At 35.2% G+C, this 22380-nt stretch overlaps 1 protein-coding gene across 1 annotated transcript; it reads left to right on the top strand.

Moving 5' to 3' along the window:
- On the top strand, positions 1255-1853 carry LOC109127189 (putative lipid-binding protein AIR1B). Its single transcript, XM_019231669.1, has one exon. The coding sequence runs from the start codon at positions 1321-1323 to the stop codon at positions 1651-1653; it is 333 nt and encodes a 110-aa protein (XP_019087214.1). The 5' UTR covers positions 1255-1320; the 3' UTR covers positions 1654-1853.

The raw sequence follows: 22380 nt of genomic DNA, 5'->3' as shown, positions 1-22380 counted from the left end.
TTAAGAAAAAAAAGAAAGGAAGAAAATAATTAAAATTCTATTTATTTACATGGAAGGCATATATCTAGAAGATAATTAAAAACCAAAAGTTGTTTTTGTAAAATCAAAGGTTGGTTTTATAAAATCAACAATTAGTTTTTAATAATCTTCTACAACCTTTGATTTTACAAAACCAACCTTTGGTTTTAAAAAACCAATTTTTGATTTTACAAAAACAACTTTTAGTTTTTAATTATCTTCTACATATATGCCTTTCATGTAAATAAATAGAATTTCATGTATTTAAATAATAAATACAAATCATTTATTATATTCATTTATTTCTAATTTATATATAAATAAAAATATATTATTTTTCAGGAAAAAAACAAAAAATATGTTTTTGAATATATTTTTTGGTCAACGCCGATCAACATTGGTCTACGTCGGATTCTGTTTAACAAAGCACCATTCTTTCATTTTTCAGTTTTTATTGAAATACTATGTCGCTAAGTAAAGGTTAATTCGTATCCATAAAAAAAAGAATATAATTTACAAATCGATTGATCAAATATTAGTACTAATTCTCGATCTCTCCTATAGCCGCACTACCCATGCCGTGAACCACGTTTTGGCATGTTCGATCTTATTTAGAATCCGAAATATGATAAAATAGATACCACTAATACACACAATTATATGTTAGTGATTCAGCAAAAGGATATAAGTAGTATGATCCCGCGCATACATCTCAATTCAATATAGAAACATATTATCCGAAAGAGGAATAACAACGATGATTTTTTCATATATTGGCTCTAACTCTTGCAATTTATTTTGTAACAATTCATATTGGACAAGGCTGTCCTTCCGTAGTTGAAAAACTACAAATTGGCCAAATTAGTATTCACAATTTTTTCGACAAATTTGGTTTTTTTTCACACTATCAAATTGACTTTAGATCCCAAGTTTGTGTTAAAAGTTTAAAACGATCTCATCAGTTAACCAGTTTTTCTTGTTTTTATGGACATATAACTTCTTACCACCAAGGCACCAACTAGGTTATACGTTCGTTAAAATTATAACCATATACATTTAGAGATTACCAGCTCATTTGAAGAATGATGAAAATTAAGTTTTATTAATAATCGAATCTTATCTTTAAAAAAATTAGTCAACTCATCGGAACCTTCACATTTGTCTCCTAGTGAAAACCTTCACATTTCTCTCCTAATGAAAACCCTATAAATACCCACTAAACATTTAACATTTCTCTCCACCAATCTCAAACAAACTTAAACTCACTACTACTTCTTAAGCCTTTTCAACTCCAAAAAACAAATGGCTCCAAGAACCTCCCTTGCACTCTTCCTTTCCCTCAACCTCCTCTTCTTCACTTACACCACCGCAACCACAGGGACTTGTCCTAATGATACCCTTAAGGTCGCTCTGTGCGCAAATGTTCTCAAGCTAGTGGACATAACAGTGGGATCCCCACCTGTACAGCCATGCTGCACTCTCATCCAAGGCTTGGCTGACCTTGAGGCCGCAGCCTGCCTCTGCACTTTGGTCAAGGCTAACGTTCTTGGAATCAACCTTAACCTTCCCATCGATCTCACCGTACTCCTCAATGTTTGCGGTAGAACAGCTCCAGCGAACTACCAGTGCTTGTAAGTTGAACACTTATAAATGAATGAATCATACAGTTGGTGTTTTGTTTTATTTACGTTCTCATGCAATAATAATGGATAATGTGGTTGTGTGTGTGTAATCGGCAAGTTTGCACTCCTTTGTTTCATTGTTCCTCCACTTCCTCTTTGTAACTTTGTCTTACGGATATGATTAATAAAAGTATGAATCGATGTCGTTGTTTATATGCCTATCTTAAAAACCAAGGTGACATTATGCTGTAATACTATATATATATATATCACTACAAAAACATGTCATTATTAGTATTTCGTTGTAAACATTAAGACATGTAACATCATGCAGACAGAAAGGAAACTGATTAATATAAGTATCAAACTAGACAAGATATCATGCTATGTCTTACACCAAGGTGATGTAACTTACCATTATACACTTGTTTTACTATCACAAATATATGATATGCTCAAATTAAACCCCAGAGCTACTCTCTCAAATTAAGAGATCACTGCAGTACTTAGGGGTCGAATACCACAAGGACTCAGGTCTACACAATAAATTATAGAGTTTTTTAATTATGATAAACAGATTAAATTGAATTAAAATAAACAATGCAAAATATTAAATAAAAGTTGTTGTAAATTCAGAAAATCAAAAAGCTAGACCTAGGGAATTTCTCAGGAAATTATGAATTATTAAATCAGGGAATAAATAGGATTTAAGCAATTAAGAACAGATCTAGAACTCTAAACACTTTTGTAAATTAAATCAGTTCTCACTGCAAATAATATCTAAATTTAAAACCGGAAAATCCAAATCTCTATGCAAATTCTAGGTAATAAATCAGCTTTAAAAACAGGATTAGATTATTCACAAAATCACTAAATCAAATCTCTTTGCCGAAAGTAATTTTGTTCATCAAAAGGTTTTATCAGGAAAATCAATTATATTCTCATATCAATTTAATTTTCCTAGGTTATTAATTCTATATGGCCAATCAAGAAATAAAATGAAGGACAACCTATGATGAAGATCTAGCAAGATAATGAATCCTAAATAAACAGATCTAATAAATCATAAAATCCCTGTGAAAAACACTAAACCTAACAAGCAAACTACTCAGACCTAATCAATGAAGAACAAAACATCTTTCTAAATAATAAGCAATTGAAATTAAAAGAGTAAAGAGGGAGTTCAAGAATTCTTCTCTCAAAACAGTTCAGATCTCTCTCCCAAAAGCTCTCAAAATCTCTCAGGGTTGCAGGAAAAATAAAACTTGATAGAAAAAGACTTAATGGTTTGCAAAACCTAAAAATACTATATATATATGTCGTAAAACACGTCAGGGACTTGTGTTACAATTTTGGAAAACTTTGGGACAGATTTGTAAAACTTTCAAAACTTGGTTTTTTTCTCGTTGGCAACAAGGGTGTCGATCGATGCCATATAGGTGTCGATCGATGCCTTCTCTCATATTCGACTCCAAGCTGATTTTCCGAATTAAAGCTTTAAAATGATCCAAATTGCTCTATTTTGCTCAATCCATGCCAAAATCCTAGAAAACCTGTTAAGACTCAAAAACATCCTAGAAACACATCAAAAGACACTAAAAGACTCTTTATATCATGGTTAAAAACCACCTAAACCATGATATATCAACTCCCCCAGACTTAACCTTTGCTTGCCCTCAAGCAAAACATAAGCTTAGACATGTGAAAGAGGTTTGATAACAGGGAACTCACTCAACTGCATGATAATTCTTATTTGCACTCTTCATTTACCTGACTCAAGAACTTACTTCTTATACTTAACCATGATAAGCATCAACATTCCTTACTCAAATCCCACAATCCTTTGGAATCTCTAAAATCTCCATTGTCATCTCATTAGTCAATATTAAAGCACAAATAAGGTGAATTCTTACCTTGGGTGTATTGATCAGTGGCATATGGACTCTCTTCAGGCCAAGACATTCTTCATACATCTCCTTTCCTCTCCCTTTTCTCACTTCAAAAAGGGCTGATTTCTCCCAAATTTTTTTTTTATAATCAAAGGTGTAAGCGAATACCGGGGTCATCGGTAATTTACCTATCCTTCGCTTCCAAGCTTTGTGTGATCATTTGACTCAAGAGTAGAATAATGAGGTCACAGGTAATTTACCTACCTCTCTAAACTGATCAAAATCATCTCATCTTTTATTCTCTTTTTTTTGTTTTTAAGTACTGAAGGGAAGAGAGAGGGGAGACATATTTTAAAAAATTGCACTGTCTTGTATGGCCTGAAGAAGAAGTCTAGTCCACTGATTTCCAACCCCAAAGTAAGAGATTAAGTCCGGTTAAAATCCTGATAAAGGTTGAGACAACGTTAGATCAATCAGATATCCATTGAATAAGGGCTTTCAGGATTGTTGATAAGGCTCATAGTCTTTCTAAGCTTCAGTTCTGAGATCAAGCATAAACAAATAATCATTAGAGTGTTAGCCAAATAAGAGAAATCATTAGTCAAGATCATAATTCCCAAAGACAAAAAGAAAAATTTTAAAAAATTTGACTCAAACTTTATGGTTTTGACTGACACAACTGAAACTCAAAAACAGAAAACATAGTTAGTAACTAACCTCCCCCGGACTTGAACAACACTGTCCCCAGTGTTATCAAGTAAGAGGAAAGCAAAAATAAAAATAAAATAAATCAAAATCAAAATCAAAATCAAAAGAAAAAGAAAAACCTAACAGTGGGTTGCCTCCCACTAAGCGCTTGTTTTCAGTCATTAGCTTGACTGTGCTGGAGCTTAGGCATCCGGTGGATCAGAGCATGGCAATGAATGCTTCCAAGAGAATGTCCTCTTCATCCAAGGTGGTGTATAAGCAGTAGGTGCGTGAGGCTTGCAAAGTATGCGAGGAACATGACCAGGGCGGGATGTAGGGATGGGTTTGCTTCTCTTATGTCCTACAAAATCATCAACAGAAGAAACAAGCACTTTACGATAATCTTGTGGCTTGGTTAACTGCAAAACAGTTTTTGTATCATTGAAATTCTTGTTGATGATAGGAGGAAGGTTAGGAGAAGGAGAAGCATACCTTGGCCTTACCTGAGGGCTCTGGAGTGTGGATTGGTGACTCTTCTGTTTGGGAACAGGTTTCTGACTTGGAGCATCAGTCTTGGACAAGCTTTGTCTCGGTCGTGGAGGGGTGTCGATCGATACCCTCTTGGTGGTGACGATCGACACTGCTTCTGATGCTCGTGAATTTGCTTCTCTGCAGCTTATCTGAGCCATCTTCTCAACAGAAAACGTCTGTCCATCAATGGTAGGAGCTCTCCTCAGTTTATCCATCTCAAAACTCATACTCAAACCATCCACATTCAGTGTTATGTGTCCTTTCTGCACATCTATGATTGCACCAGCTGTAGCCAAGAAAGATCTTCCTAAGATGAGAGGATCTTTAGGCTCTTGATCATACTTCAGCACCACAAAGTCAGTGGGAATCATGAAGTTGCCAACCTTAACTGGAATATCCTCTAAAACACCTTCAGGAATTCTTCGGGAGCGATCAGCCAAGATAAGAGAAATCTGAGTTGGCTTGAATTCTGTCATCCCAAGTCTCACAGCAACAGAATGTGGCATCAAGTTGATGCTAGAGCCAAGGTCACAAAGTGAGTGAGAAAACCTTCCTGCTGAGATTGAGCAATCAAGTACAAAGCTTCCAGGATATGGTAACTTCTTAGCAGTCCTACATTGAATGATTGCATTCACTTCCTTAGAGACAACCACCTCCTGCTTTCTCTCCTTCTTCCTCTGAACAGGCTGGTTCAACAGAATTGCACTAACATCCTTAGTTAGCAAGGCTCCTTCTTCAGGGCTCAAACCATTGGATACCAGTCTCTTGACATAGCGTTTTAGTGGTGGTGAAAGCTTTACTGCATCAATCAATGGCATCTCAATCATCACCTTGTCCATCATTGTCTTGCATCTGGGTTCCTCCATCTCCTGCTTAGACTTTCTTGGCATGGGAAAAGGAACCTTAGGCTTGTAGACCCTTTCAGCAACTGGAACCTGAGATTTTGCAGTTTCTGGGTTCGTCTGAGAGGAGTGTCGACCGACACCCAGGTGGTGTCAATCGACACCAACATCTGGAGTTAAAAGATTTAAAGATTTTTCACCCTGTTCTGCAGAAACAATTTCAACATCATCTTCATCCCTCATAGATATGGCATTACAAGCATGCTTGGGGTTTGATTCAGTTCTTCCAGGAAGAAAACCCTCTTGCCTTTTTACGGATCCAGCTGTTTGTGCAACCTGACTTTCCAGCTTCTTGACATGAATGTTCAATGCTTCAAACTTCCCATTAAGATCAGTGTATACATTGTCAAGTTTTCCATTGAAAGTCACTATCATTTGCTCCTGACCTTGCAAAAGCTGCTCAAGCATAGCTTCCATCTTACTACTTTCAGCAGTTTTTGGAGGAGGAGACTGATATGTATTGTTGCCATAAGTCCTAGTGTACCCAGTGCCCTGTTGCTGCTGCTGATACTCTGGCTTGGAAGTGTAGCCTGAAAAGTTCCCACTGTAAGGTCTGTTGCCTTGCTGATTACTGAATCTCTGACCCTGATTTCCATAGACAAAGTTGACATCGGCTTCTACATTCCTTGTCTCAGTTTGTGGCTCAAATGTCTCAACTTCAGCAGCAAAGTGAACTGACTTCTTGCCCACAAGGAGATTATGCACTGAATCCAGCTTAGTATTAACAGAAGCTAACTGGTTTGAATCATATCCTCCATGTAATCTCTTCCTTTTAGCATCTGCTCTCTTAGTACTATTGCTAGCAGCTAAGTTCTCAATCAAACATTCAGCATCTTCTGGAAGTCTTGTCTTGAAATTCCCATGACTTGCAGCATCTAAAGCCAATTGATACTCCCAGTCACACCCTTTGAAAAAGATACTTAGCAATTGAACCTTTGAGAACCCATGGTGTGGACAGTCCCTTTGGTAAGCCTTGAATCTCACCCAAGCTGCTTTGAAAGCTTCATCTGGTCTTTGCTTGAAAGAAGACAGCTTGATTCTCAACTCATCTGACATTGCATCATCATAGAAGTAGTTGAGGAAAGCAACCTTGACATCACGCCAACTTGTCAATGATCCAGCTGGCAGCTGTTTCAACCACTGAGATGCCTCTCCTGCAAGTGAGTAAGGGAATAGTTTGCAGAATATGTAGTCCTCAGTCACCCCATTAGTCTTGATGCTAGTCACCAGATCCTCAAAATGCTCAATGTGGTCCAAGGGATTCTCATTGGGCAAAGCAGAGAAAGGTCTCTGCCCAACTAGTTGAAAGTACACAGGTTTCAACTCAAAATCGTTCCTCTGGAAAGGAGGAGGAACAATAGCGGACCGGTTTTCATACACAAGATCAGCCCTGTTATAGTCAGCAATGGTCCTGATCAAGTCTCGGTTGTGCTCTTGTCTTCGAACCGGGTTTTGGACGTGGTTGGCAGCTCCACGTATGTCTGNCCAAAACATCTTTCTGAATAATAAGCGATTGAAATTAAAAGAGTAAAGAGGGAGTTCAAGAATTCTTCTCTCAAAANAATGCCACCTGGTTGGTGTTGATCGACACCGTCGACACCATCAGCTGGCTCGTCGACAACAGCAATTTCAGCAATCACATTGCCCTCAGCATCCAGCTTTTGGCCGTGCTCATTGCGCAAGTGNGTCCTAAAACACATCAGGGACTTGTGTTGCAATTTTGGAAAACTTTGGGGTAGATTTGTAAAACTTCCAAAACTTGGTTTTTTTCTCGTTGGCAACAAGGGTGTCGATCGATGCCANAGGTTGCTTTTCTGTTCTCATGCTCAAGTTTTCCCAACTCTTGGTTTGAAAGATTCATAGTAGGACCAGACTTGTTGCTCCTTATGTGAGGTCTAGGAGGCATGCACCTGAAACACCAAAGAAAAGAAAAACCAAAACGTGTAAGTAGAAAATAAAAAGAAAAAATTTAGACAAAATCTAAAACTCAAATCTAATGATAGATCAAAGAGTCCCCGACAACGGCGCCAAAATTTGATATGCTCAAATTAAACCCTAGAGCTACTCTCTCAAATTAAGAGATCACTGCAGTACTTAGGGGTCGAATTCCACAAGGACTCAGGTCTACACAATAAATTATAGAGTTTTTCAATTATGCTAAACAGATTAAATTGAATTAAAATAAACAATGCAAAATATTAAATAAAAGTTGTTGTAAATTCAGAAAATCAAAAAGCTAGACCTAGGGAATTTCTCAAGAAATTATGAATTATTAAATCAGGGAATAATTAGGATTCAAGCAATTAAGAACAAATCTAGAACTCTAAACACTTTTGTAAATTAAATCAGTTCTCACTGCAAATAATATCTAAATTTAAAACCAGAAAATCCAAATCTCTATGCAAAATTCTAGGTAATAAATCAGCTTTAAAAACAGGATTAGATTATTCACAAAATCACTAAATCAAATCTCTTTGCAGAAAGTAATTTTGCTCATCAAAAGGTTTTATCAGGAAAATCAATTATATTCTCATATCAATTTATTTTCCTAGTTTATTAATTCAAGATGGCCAATCAAGAAATAATATGAAGGACAACCTATGATGAAGATCTAGCAAGATATGAATCCTAAATAAACAGATCTAATAAATCATAAAAATCCTGTGAAAAACTCTAAACCTAACAAGCAAACTACTCAGACATAATCAATGAAGACCAAAACATCTTTCTGAATAATAAGCGATTGAAATTAAAAGAGTAAAGAGGGAGTTCAAGAATTCTTCTCTCAAAACAGTTCAGATCTCTCTCCCAAAAGCTCTCAAAATCTCTCAGGGTTGCAGGAAAAATAAAACTTGATAGAAAAAGACTTAATGGTTTGCAAAACCTAAAAATACTATATATATGTCCTAAAACACATCAGGGACTTGTGTTGCAATTTTGGAAAACTTTGGGGTAGATTTGTAAAACTTCCAAAACTTGGTTTTTTTCTCGTTGGCAACAAGGGTGTCGATCGATGCCATATAGGTGTCGATCGATGCCTTCTCTCATATTCGACTCCAAGCTGATTTTCCGAATTAAAGCTTCAAAATGATCCAAATTGCTCCATTTTGCTCCATCCATGCCAAAATCCTAGAAAACCTGTTAAGACTCAAAAACATCCTAGAAACACATCAAAAGACACTAAAAGACTCTTTATATCATGGTTAAAAACCACAAAAACCATGATATATCAATATATACAAATTGGTGATACCGGTCTCGGCCACAATGGAATCTCATAGACTAAATTTCTTAGAACAATTCTTGGGTTCACCTTTGAGTTGAACCTCTATGTTCATCTCTCCTTACTTTAAGCAATGAAAATCTGATATGTCATAATACATTCAAGAACCTATTCATTCACCTACTTATAGAATAAAGAAACAAAATCTGTATACATTATTATAAAATTTAAAACTCAATCCGCCTTTTTATAAACCCAAACCGATATGTAATTTTATTCTAATTGTCAAATCTAAACCCTAACCATCTCATTTGTAAACCCAAACAAACATATAATTTCATTCTAATTGTGAAATCTAAACCCTAACCATCTCATTTGTAAACCTAAACTGACATATAATTTTGTTCTAATTGTAAAATTTAAACTCTAACCATCTCATTTGTAAACCCAAACCAACATATATTTTTATTTTAATTGTAAATTCTAAATTTTAACCACTTCATTTGTAAACCCAAACCGATATATTTTTCGTTTAATTATAAAATCTAAAACATAACCACTTCATTTGTAAACTCAAACCGACATATAATTTCGTTTTAATTGTAAAATCTTAACCCTAATCACCTTATTTGTAGACTCAAACCGACACATAATTTTGTTTTAATTTTAAAATCTAAATCAAGCCAATATTTAACTTTTCATAGTTAAAAGTATACATAATTTGTTTTCTTAATTTGTTTAGCTTTTTAACTTAGTTTTGATTTATATTTCAAATGAAATAATGTATAGAAGATTCTAACGGGTTGAAAAGGAAGAAGTGTACAAAGGGGTTTACCTTAGGGGTGAACCTAAGTATTTTTCAATTTCTTAGCCATTCCGCCTCTTCGCTGACAGCCGCTAAGACTATGAACTCCGATTCCATAGTCGAACTTGTAATACAAGTTTGGTTTCTAGAAGCCCAAGAAATAGCACATCCTCCAAGCAAGAACACCCAACCACTTGTAGAAGAGTAACTTTCTACGTTGGAGTTCTAACTTGCATCGGAATAACCTTCTAAAACCGAAGGAAATCCAACATAAGACAAACCATAATTTATGGTTCCTTTCAAGTACTTAAGCACCTATCTTATAGCTTGCCAATGGTGAGTACTAGGGTTACTAGTATATTTACTCAACTTTCCTACCGCATAAACTATATCCGGTTTAGTACTTGTCATGACATACATTAAACAGACAATTAGTTGTGAGTACTAGAGTTGTGAAATTGCTTTTCCCGTATTAGGCATAAGTTTCACTCTCTCATCCATGGGAGTGCTCACAGGAGAACATTTCTTATAATCGAACCTTTTTAGCACCTTTTCAATGTAATGAGATAGAGATAAACATTGGCCTTTGTTCTCACGCTTGATTTGAATTCCAAGAATCATATCCGCCTCCCCCATGTCTTTCATGACAAAATTTGATGACAAAAACTCTTTTGCAAGTTCTACTTGTCTTAAGTTGGTACCAAAGATCAACATGTCATCAACATATAGGCAAATAATTACTTCATTACCAGAATCATCAAATTTGCTATATAAGCACTTAGTCCGCTTGATTCAAACTTGAATCCATTTGATAAAATAGCCTCATCAAATCTTTAACACAACTGTTTAGGTGCTTGCTTCAGCCCATACAATAAATTTATTAGCTTACACACCTTTTGTTCATTCCCGGGCATAACAAACCCTTCAGGTTGCTTCATATAGACTTCTTCTTCCATAACACAATTCAAGAATGCTGTTTTAGCATCCATTTGGTGGATCACAAGATCATTAATAGCTGCTAAAGCAATTAATAATCTTATAGAATATATTCTAGCATCTGGAGCATATGTATCAAAGTACTCGATACCTTACTTTTGTCTAAAGCCTTGGATAACCAATCTAGCCTTAAACTTGTCAATTGTTCCATCGACTTTCATCTTCTTTTTGAAGATCCACTTGCAGCCTAAAGGCTTGCAACCAGATGGGAGATCTGTTAGGATACATTTTATATTCTCTATGATGGAGTCTATCTCATCGTTTACCGCTTCTTTCCAAAACACAATGTCTATAGAATTCATAGCCTCATCAAACGTTCTAGGGTCCTCATCAATATGATAGCAATATGAATATTGATATTCAACCTCATCTCTTGACCCCTCAACTAAATAAAGCTGAAAATTGGGACCGAAAGATTTTTCAATTCTTCCTCGCTTGCTCTTGCGGAGCATAGGTGACGCATTAGAAGGAATGAGTGTGTCATCTCCTTCCTTTGTTCCACTTGAACTAAGAACCAGATCCTTTGGTCTAGGTATTGATGAGAAACGAGTCTTATCGTATATTGCATCTCTTGACTCAATCACGGTGTTAACAGACATAGAGTCATTAGGTTCTATGAAATAGAACCGGTAAGCCTTGGAATGCTCAGCATATTAAATGAAGATGCAACCAATACCTCTTTCTCCCAAAGTTTTTATATTTGGTTGAGGTAGTCTAACAACTGCCCTACCACACCAAACTCGTAAGTTAATTCAAGTTTGGTTTCTTTTTGTACCAAAGATCATATGGGGTAATCTTTTTCCTTCTATTAGGAACCCTATTTAGTATATAGCAAGCCGTTAGCATGGCTTCATCCCAAAATCCGTCACTTAATCCCGAGTAAGATAACATGGAATTAACAATTTCTTTTAGGACTCTATTTTTCCTCTCAGATACACCATTTTTGTGTTTTACATGGAGCCGTAGTCTCGTGTATAATTCCCACGGACTGAAAATAAATAGGATCATAATACTCTCCACCTCCATCGGTGCGTAACTTCTTAATCAAGTCACTATGTTGTAATTCAAACTCAGATTTATAAACCTTGAATTTATCTAGGGCTTCATCTTTAGCATGTAATAAATAAACATAACATAAACGAGTATGATCATCTATGAAAGTGATGAAATACGTTTTGTTCCCTAAAGATTGTGTAACATGCAAATCACATATATCACTATGTACAAGTTCTAGCACCTTAGAATTCCTTTCAATACTTTTAAAAGGGTTTCTAACTATCTTAGTCAACATACAAGTACTACACATCTCTAAATTTCTATCAAAATTAGGAATCAATCATTCTTTAGACATATCAATCATTCTTTTATAGTGCACATGACCTAATCTAATGCCATAGAGAAGAATCATTTTTGCTAGAACATGCCATGTAAATAGAACTTACAACTTTATTAATATTAAACATAAACATGCCATTACAAAAATATCCAAATCCAACAAAGACACCAGCCTTAGATAAAATATACTTATTCGACTCATACACTTGTTTATAACTACACTTATTTAAAACACTACCAGGACTAAGTTTTTCCTAATTCCAGGTACATGAAGTACATTATTGAGATCAATATTTTTCCCGAAACTAAACTCCAACACCACTTTTCCACGACCTAGGATAGGAGCAGTTGACTCGTTGCCCATATAAAGTACGAAGCCATCNCTGGTTTGAATCATATCCTCCATGTAATCTCTTCCTTTCAGCATCTGCTCTCTTAGTACTATTGCTAGCAGCTAAGTTCTCAATCAAACATTCAGCATCTTCTGGAAGTCTTGTCTTGAAATTCCCATGACTTGCAGCATCTAAAGCCAATTGATACTCCCAGTCACACCCTTTGAAAAAGATACTTAGCAATTGAACCTTTGAGAACCCATGGTGTGGACAGTCCCTTTGGTAAGCCTTGAATCTCACCCAAGCTGCTTTGAAAGCTTCATCTGGTCTTTGCTTGAAAGAAGACAGCTTGATTCTCAACTCATCTGACATTGCATCATCATAGAAGTAGTTGAGGAAAGCAACCTTGACATCACGCCAACTTGTCAATGATCCAGCTGGCAGCTGTTTCAACCACTGAGATGCCTCTCCTGCAAGTGAGTAAGGGAATAGTTTGCAGAATATGTAGTCCTCAGTCACCCCATTAGTCTTGATGCTAGTCACCAGATCCTCAAAATGCTCAATGTGGTCCAAGGGATTCTCATTGGGCAAAGCAGAGAAAGGTCTCTGCCCAACTAGTTGAAAGTACACAGGTTTCAACTCAAAATCGTTCCTCTGGAAAGGAGGAGGAACAATAGCGGACCGGTTTTCATACACAAGATCAGCCCTGTTATAGTCAGCAATGGTCCTGATCAAGTCTCGGTTGTGCTCTTGTCTTCGAACCGGGTTTTGGACGTGGTTGGCAGCTCCACGTATGTCTGCTGCAGGTGGGTGTCGATCAATGCCACCTGGTTGGTGTTGATCGACACCGTCGACACCATCAGCTGGCTCGTCGACAACAGCAATTTCAGCAATCACATTGCCCTCAGCATCCAGCTTTTGGCCGTGCTCATTGCGCAAGTGGCCCTCTTGATCCCTCAAAGCACCATCCTCATCTCGCATCAGAATGATTGGGTTAACCATCTTCAGAGATTAGGTTGCTTTTCTGTTCTCATGCTCAAGTTTTCCCAACTCTTGGTTTGAAAGATTCATAGTAGGACCAGACTTGTTGCTCCTTATGTGAGGTCTAGGAGGCATGCACCTGAAACACCAAAGAAAAGAAAAACCAAAACGTGTAAGTAGAAAATAAAAAGAAAAAATTTAGACAAAATCTAAAACTCAAATCTAATGATAGATCAAAGAGTCCCCGACAACGGCGCCAAAATTTGATATGCTCAAATTAAACCCTAGAGCTACTCTCTCAAATTAAGAGATCACTGCAGTACTTAGGGGTCGAATTCCACAAGGACTCAGGTCTACACAATAAATTATAGAGTTTTTCAATTATGCTAAACAGATTAAATTGAATTAAAATAAACAATGCAAAATATTAAATAAAAGTTGTTGTAAATTCAGAAAATCAAAAAGCTAGACCTAGGGAATTTCTCAAGAAATTATGAATTATTAAATCAGGGAATAATTAGGATTCAAGCAATTAAGAACAAATCTAGAACTCTAAACACTTTTGTAAATTAAATCAGTTCTCACTGCAAATAATATCTAAATTTAAAACCAGAAAATCCAAATCTCTATGCAAAATTCTAGGTAATAAATCAGCTTTAAAAACAGGATTAGATTATTCACAAAATCACTAAATCAAATCTCTTTGCAGAAAGTAATTTTGCTCATCAAAAGGTTTTATCAGGAAAATCAATTATATTCTCATATCAATTTATTTTCCTAGTTTATTAATTCAAGATGGCCAATCAAGAAATAATATGAAGGACAACCTATGATGAAGATCTAGCAAGATATGAATCCTAAATAAACAGATCTAATAAATCATAAAAATCCTGTGAAAAACTCTAAACCTAACAAGCAAACTACTCAGACATAATCAATGAAGACCAAAACATCTTTCTGAATAATAAGCGATTGAAATTAAAAGAGTAAAGAGGGAGTTCAAGAATTCTTCTCTCAAAACAGTTCAGATCTCTCTCCCAAAAGCTCTCAAAATCTCTCAGGGTTGCAGGAAAAATAAAACTTGATAGAAAAAGACTTAATGGTTTGCAAAACCTAAAAATACTATATATATGTCCTAAAACACATCAGGGACTTGTGTTGCAATTTTGGAAAACTTTGGGGTAGATTTGTAAAACTTCCAAAACTTGGTTTTTTTCTCGTTGGCAACAAGGGTGTCGATCGATGCCATATAGGTGTCGATCGATGCCTTCTCTCATATTCGACTCCAAGCTGATTTTCCGAATTAAAGCTTCAAAATGATCCAAATTGCTCCATTTTGCTCCATCCATGCCAAAATCCTAGAAAACCTGTTAAGACTCAAAAACATCCTAGAAACACATCAAAAGACACTAAAAGACTCTTTATATCATGGTTAAAAACCACAAAAACCATGATATATCAATATATACAAATTGGTGATACCGGTCTCGGCCACAATGGAATCTCATAGACTAAATTTCTTAGAACAATTCTTGGGTTCACCTTTGAGTTGAACCTCTATGTTCATCTCTCCTTACTTTAAGCAATGAAAATCTGATATGTCATAATACATTCAAGAACCTATTCATTCACCTACTTATAGAATAAAGAAACAAAATCTGTATACATTATTATAAAATTTAAAACTCAATCCGCCTTTTTATAAACCCAAACCGATATGTAATTTTATTCTAATTGTCAAATCTAAACCCTAACCATCTCATTTGTAAACCTAAACTGACATATAATTTTGTTCTAATTGTAAAATTTAAACTCTAACCATCTCATTTGTAAACCCAAACCAACATATATTTTTATTTTAATTGTAAATTCTAAATTTTAACCACTTCATTTGTAAACCCAAACCGATATATTTTTCGTTTAATTATAAAATCTAAAACATAACCACTTCATTTGTAAACTCAAACCGACATATAATTTCGTTTTAATTGTAAAATCTTAACCCTAATCACCTTATTTGTAGACTCAAACCGACACATAATTTTGTTTTAATTTTAAAATCTAAATCAAGCCAATATTTAACTTTTCATAGTTAAAAGTATACATAATTTGTTTTCTTAATTTGTTTAGCTTTTTAACTTAGTTTTGATTTATATTTCAAATGAAATAATGTATAGAAGATTCTAACGGGTTGAAAAGGAAGAAGTGTACAAAGGGGTTTACCTTAGGGGTGAACCTAAGTATTTTTCAATTTCTTAGCCATTCCGCCTCTTCGCTGACAGCCGCTAAGACTATGAACTCCGATTCCATAGTCGAACTTGTAATACAAGTTTGGTTTCTAGAAGCCCAAGAAATAGCACATCCTCCAAGCAAGAACACCCAACCACTTGTAGAAGAGTAACTTTCTACGTTGGAGTTCTAACTTGCATCGGAATAACCTTCTAAAACCGAAGGAAATCCAACATAAGACAAACCATAATTTATGGTTCCTTTCAAGTACTTAAGCACCTATCTTATAGCTTGCCAATGGTGAGTACTAGGGTTACTAGTATATTTACTCAACTTTCCTACCGCATAAACTATATCCGGTTTAGTACTTGTCATGACATACATTAAACAGACAATTAGTTGTGAGTACTAGAGTTGTGAAATTGCTTTTCCCGTATTAGGCATAAGTTTCACTCTCTCATCCATGGGAGTGCTCACAGGAGAACATTTCTTATAATCGAACCTTTTTAGCACCTTTTCAATGTAATGAGATAGAGATAAACATTGGCCTTTGTTCTCACGCTTGATTTGAATTCCAAGAATCATATCCGCCTCCCCCATGTCTTTCATGACAAAATTTGATGACAAAAACTCTTTTGCAAGTTCTACTTGTCTTAAGTTGGTACCAAAGATCAACATGTCATCAACATATAGGCAAATAATTACTTCATTACCAGAATCATCAAATTTGCTATATAAGCACTTAGTCCGCTTGATTCAAACTTGAATCCATTTGATAAAATAGCCTCATCAAATCTTTAACACAACTGTTTAGGTGCTTGCTTCAGCCCATACAATAAATTTATTAGCTTACACACCTTTTGTTCATTCCCGGGCATAACAAACCCTTCAGGTTGCTTCATATAGACTTCTTCTTCCATAACACAATTCAAGAATGCTGTTTTAGCATCCATTTGGTGGATCACAAGATCATTAATAGCTGCTAAAGCAATTAATAATCTTATAGAATATATTCTAGCATCTGGAGCATATGTATCAAAGTACTCGATACCTTACTTTTGTCTAAAGCCTTGGATAACCAATCTAGCCTTAAACTTGTCAATTGTTCCATCGACTTTCATCTTCTTTTTGAAGATCCACTTGCAGCCTAAAGGCTTGCAACCAGATGGGAGATCTGTTAGGATACATTTTATATTCTCTATGATGGAGTCTATCTCATCGTTTACCGCTTCTTTCCAAAACACAATGTCTATAGAATTCATAGCCTCATCAAACGTTCTAGGGTCCTCATCAATATGATAGCAATATGAATATTGATATTCAACCTCATCTCTTGACCCCTCAACTAAATAAAGCTGAAAATTGGGACCGAAAGATTTTTCAATTCTTCCTCGCTTGCTCTTGCGGAGCATAGGTGACGCATTAGAAGGAATGAGTGTGTCATCTCCTTCCTTTGTTCCACTTGAACTAAGAACCAGATCCTTTGGTCTAGGTATTGATGAGAAACGAGTCTTATCGTATATTGCATCTCTTGACTCAATCACGGTGTTAACAGACATAGAGTCATTAGGTTCTATGAAATAGAACCGGTAAGCCTTGGAATGCTCAGCATATTAAATGAAGATGCAACCAATACCTCTTTCTCCCAAAGTTTTTATATTTGGTTGAGGTAGTCTAACAACTGCCCTACCACACCAAACTCGTAAGTTAATTCAAGTTTGGTTTCTTTTTGTACCAAAGATCATATGGGGTAATCTTTTTCCTTCTATTAGGAACCCTATTTAGTATATAGCAAGCCGTTAGCATGGCTTCATCCCAAAATCCGTCACTTAATCCCGAGTAAGATAACATGGAATTAACAATTTCTTTTAGGACTCTATTTTTCCTCTCAGATACACCATTTTTGTGTTTTACATGGAGCCGTAGTCTCGTGTATAATTCCCACGGACTGAAAATAAATAGGATCATAATACTCTCCACCTCCATCGGTGCGTAACTTCTTAATCAAGTCACTATGTTGTAATTCAAACTCAGATTTATAAACCTTGAATTTATCTAGGGCTTCATCTTTAGCATGTAATAAATAAACATAACATAAACGAGTATGATCATCTATGAAAGTGATGAAATACGTTTTGTTCCCTAAAGATTGTGTAACATGCAAATCACATATATCACTATGTACAAGTTCTAGCACCTTAGAATTCCTTTCAATACTTTTAAAAGGGTTTCTAACTATCTTAGTCAACATACAAGTACTACACATCTCTAAATTTCTATCAAAATTAGGAATCAATCATTCTTTAGACATATCAATCATTCTTTTATAGTGCACATGACCTAATCTAATGCCATAGAGAAGAATCATTTTTGCTAGAACATGCCATGTAAATAGAACTTACAACTTTATTAATATTAAACATAAACATGCCATTACAAAAATATCCAAATCCAACAAAGACACCAGCCTTAGATAAAATATACTTATTCGACTCATACACTTGTTTATAACTACACTTATTTAAAACACTACCAGGACTAAGTTTTTCCTAATTCCAGGTACATGAAGTACATTATTGAGATCAATATTTTTCCCGAAACTAAACTCCAACACCACTTTTCCACGACCTAGGATAGGAGCAGTTGACTCGTTGCCCATATAAAGTACGAAGCCATCTTGAACTAGTTCATATGTCTTGAACCAGCCACGATGATTACAAACATGTGTAGTTGCACCCGAGTCAATCCACAACATCATAGAATAAGTCTGGCCTGTTGAAGTCCGCAAGAGTTTTGACAAGCTCTCCATTTTTATCCCGTCGCCTCTGAACATTCTCCGCATCGGCTCTGGCATTGCATCGATCAACACCAACGTTGCGTCGGTCGATGACTTCATTGTTGCGTCGATCAATGCCTTCATTGTATCGATCGATGCCACATGCATTCTCATCGACCACGGCGAGTTCTTCCTGAATAATCCATCTGTCAGCATCAAGTTTTTGGCCTAGTTTGTTGCGCACATGATCCTCTTGATCCCTCAAAACTCCAGCCGCATCAGGTCTCAGTATGATTGTGTTGGCCATCTTCACCGACTTGGCTGCCTTTGTGTTTTCACACTCTAGTTGTCCTAACTCTTGGTTTGTAAGCTTAACAACTGGACCAGTAGGATTTTTCCTGGTGCTAGGCTTAGGCATGTACCTGAAACACACAAGATAAAAGAAACAAAAGCGTGTGAGTAAAATAGAAAAAGAAAAATTTAGACAAAATCAAAGATTTTAATCTAATGGTGAATCAAAAGAATCCCCGGCAACGGCGCCAAAATTTGATATGCTCAAATTTACCCTAGAGCTACTCTCTCAAATTAAGAGATCAATTGCAGTACTTAGGGATCGAATCCACAAGAACTCTAGATTCACACAATAGATTTAATAATCTTTTAATTATGCTAAAAAGAAATATTTTAATTAAATTACAAAATAAAACAGAAAATAAAAGAGTTGTAAATCAATAAGAATAAACGCTAGGCCTAGGGAAATTCTCAGGAAATCATGGAAAATCAGATCAATTAATTAAGCAAGCAGGATTCAATAATTAAGCACCGCCGTTCTTGAACTCTAAACATAATTATAAAATAAATCAGTTCTCAATGCAAATATTATCTAAGTTTTAAAACCAGAATATCCAAATCTCTTTGCAAAATTCAAGTTAAAACCAGCAATAAAATCAAGTTTAGATAAGTTCACAAAATCACTAATTCAAATCTCTTTGCAAAAAGTAATTTTGCTCACCAAAGATTTTCATCAGAAAAATTAATTATATTCTCATATCAATCAATAATCCTGTGATCTAAATCCAGATGACTAATCAAAGATCTAGCATTAAAAACAACATATGGTGAAGAACAAGAAAGATATTGAATCCAAAATAAACAGATCAAATAATCCATGAAATCCCTAATGAGAAACCCTAAACCTAACAAGCAGATCTACTCAGACATAATCAATGAAAAGCAAAACATCTTCTGAATAAATTGCATCAAGAGATTAAAGGAATAAGTAAAGGAATTCTGAATCTTCTCTGAAGGAGTTTGATTCTTCTTTCCAAAAGCTCTCTACAAATCTCTCAGGGTTTTCTCTCAAAGTTGCAAGAAAAAATAAAGCTTAGGTCTAAACAATGACCCAAAAATCCTATGTATATTCCTAAACACGTCCAGGGACTAATGATGCAAATATGGAAAACTTTGGGGCAGCTTTGTAAATCTTCAAAACTTGTGGGAAAACTTCCGATTTCGTCTTTGGCTTTGTGTCGATTGATGCCATCAGTTGCATCGATCGATGCATCCTCTGAATTCGTCTCCCAACTTTGCAGTTCAGCCTCAATGCTTGATTATGCTCCAAATCCTCCTATTTAGCTCCATTATGCTCCCATCCATACTAAATTCTATAAATACTCAAAAAGACTCTAAAGATAAGACTTATATCATGGCTAAAAACACTTAAAAACCATGATATATCACCACACACAAAGAGCTTACAAACAACAAAATGGTCAAAGATACACTTAAAAGAGAAAACTTTAAGATCAGGCATGTCAGAATTGAGGTTACCTTGAAGACGGGTCCAAATCCATTTTTACCAAGTTTGTGAGTTGGGTGAAAATCATTGGTCGCTGAAACTAACTTGAAAATATACATATTTGGTTTTGCTTCTACTCATATTACCTCCGTATCAAAAACTTCCTCTCTGGTTTTGTGATAGAAAATTGTAAATTAGAATCAAAGAGAGATATCCGAAGAAGAGAGAAAGAGGAGATGAGAGAGAGTCTAACTCTCCAAATGTATTGCATTTCTACTTTGGGTGAAAATTGTGGCAAATCTATTACAATTATGCTCTAGCTTGAGACAATTATAAAGGATATGTTGGTGGTGATATCTGGAGTTACGCTATAGCTTGAGACAATTATAAAGGATATGTTGGTGGTGATATCTGGAGTGTCTGTTACAACGTGAACACATAAGCTGCTACTCTCTCTCTCTCTATGGGTTGAGGAAGAAAAGCAACACATCAGCTGCTACTCTCTCTCTATGGGTTGAGGAAGAAAAGCATATGGTGTGAAGATATTTAAGAGTAGAGAGAAAGTGACGTGGAACCGAGAATAATTAACATTGGTTCAAAAATCTGAGCTGAGGGAGAAAGTTAGCCAACTTTCATATTATAGATTAATTGCTAGTAATTAATAATAATGCAAGTAAAATAATTATTTCAACGATCCCGGGTGTGATAGTACCTTGTACATTAAGGACTTATCTTTGGCCACTGCACTAAGGTCCCGCTCCCTATGAATATAAGAATTAAGCTAATGGACCGGCATGTTGTGGCCCAATGGTTGACAAAAAAAAAAAATTTATTATTTCAACATTTCTTCTAACGCTGATCTTGAATTGTTTTTCTTGATTTTTTTCTGTCTCGTTATGTTTGTTAATTCATTTTCTTTTTAAATCATTTCAAAATTTTGATCAAATGAGGATTAAAATATATTTTTCATAGTTTATTTTTAATTGTAACATTTCTTTTACAAATCTTGAAGTTTTTTCTTGATTTGTTTCTGAGTCGGTAAACACGTTCATAATTTTTCTTTTATTTTAAAGTCATTTTTAAATTCTGGTCATATAAGGATTAAAATATTTTTTTATTATTTTTAAATTCTGGCCCAATGACAATTGAAGAGGACACGAGACATTTGTATATTTCAACTAAATTCTTGGGGAGTATAGATTATGAATTGTTAACAAATATTATGAAGTGTGGACCATGAAAACCGAAGCATCAGAATGTAACCATCCCAAATATTTCGGGTCAACTTTCAAAAAGAAATATATGTACACCAAAAGTGCAACTTCGTTCTCACTGAATCACTTGATTATTTGAATTAAAGCTTTAACCATCCCAAATATTTCGGGTCAACTTTCAAAAAGAAATATATGTACACCAAAAGTTCAACTTCGTTCTCACTGAATCACTTGATTATTATTATCTATGTGGCGTAGCCTAAGATTTCAGATGAAACAATATAATATCCATATAGATGTATATGGTGACATAATATAACGTTTAGACCGCTATCTTTTAGTAGAGCCTTTTTTTAGGCCTATGAGTTTACTCTTATTTGATGGAAAATTTGCTATGTTTGAGAGGTTTCAAACAATTTGTTTAACTGAATTGCTTTGTTTCAGTGGTAAGGAAGGTAAATCCTGCTATCAGAGTTCGAATAGCATAGACTACAGAGGTTTGAAATTTAAAATAGTTTCTCATGGTTTCAAGAGATTAGTGTTTGAATTTAGGAAACTTTTAGATCACTCCTACTTGTTTACGAAATTAACTTTGTCTTGAGGATGATCACCACCACATATTACTTGGTTTAAACTATTTGAACCATACCAACTTCTTTCATTTTTCAGTTTTTCTAGAAATACTATGTCGTTAAGTAAAGGTAAAATTCTAATCCATAAAAAAAGAAAATAATTTACAAATCGATTGATCAATATTAGTACTAATTCTCGATCTCTCCTATAGCTGCACTACCCATGCCGTGAACCACGTTTTGGCATGTTCGACCTAATTTAGAATCCGAAATATGATAAAATAGATACCACTAATACACGCAATTATATGTTAGTGATTCAGCAAAAGGATATAAGTAGTATGATCTCGCGCATACATCTCAATTCAATATAGAAACATATTATCCGAAAGAGGAATAACAACGATGATTTTGTCATATATTGGCTCTAACTCTTGCAATTTATTTTGTAACAATTCATATTGGACAAG

This window comes from Camelina sativa, chromosome 2 (genome assembly GCF_000633955.1).
Source record: "Camelina sativa cultivar DH55 chromosome 2, Cs, whole genome shotgun sequence".
NCBI lineage: Eukaryota > Viridiplantae > Streptophyta > Magnoliopsida > Brassicales > Brassicaceae > Camelina > Camelina sativa.
This window is presented reverse-complemented; position numbering and strand designations above follow the sequence as displayed.

Excerpts from the sequence above, each read along its gene's own strand:
- LOC109127189 (XM_019231669.1), top strand. The coding sequence starts at position 1,321 with ATGGCTCCAAGAACCTCCCTTGCACTCTTCCTTTCCCTCAACCTCCTC.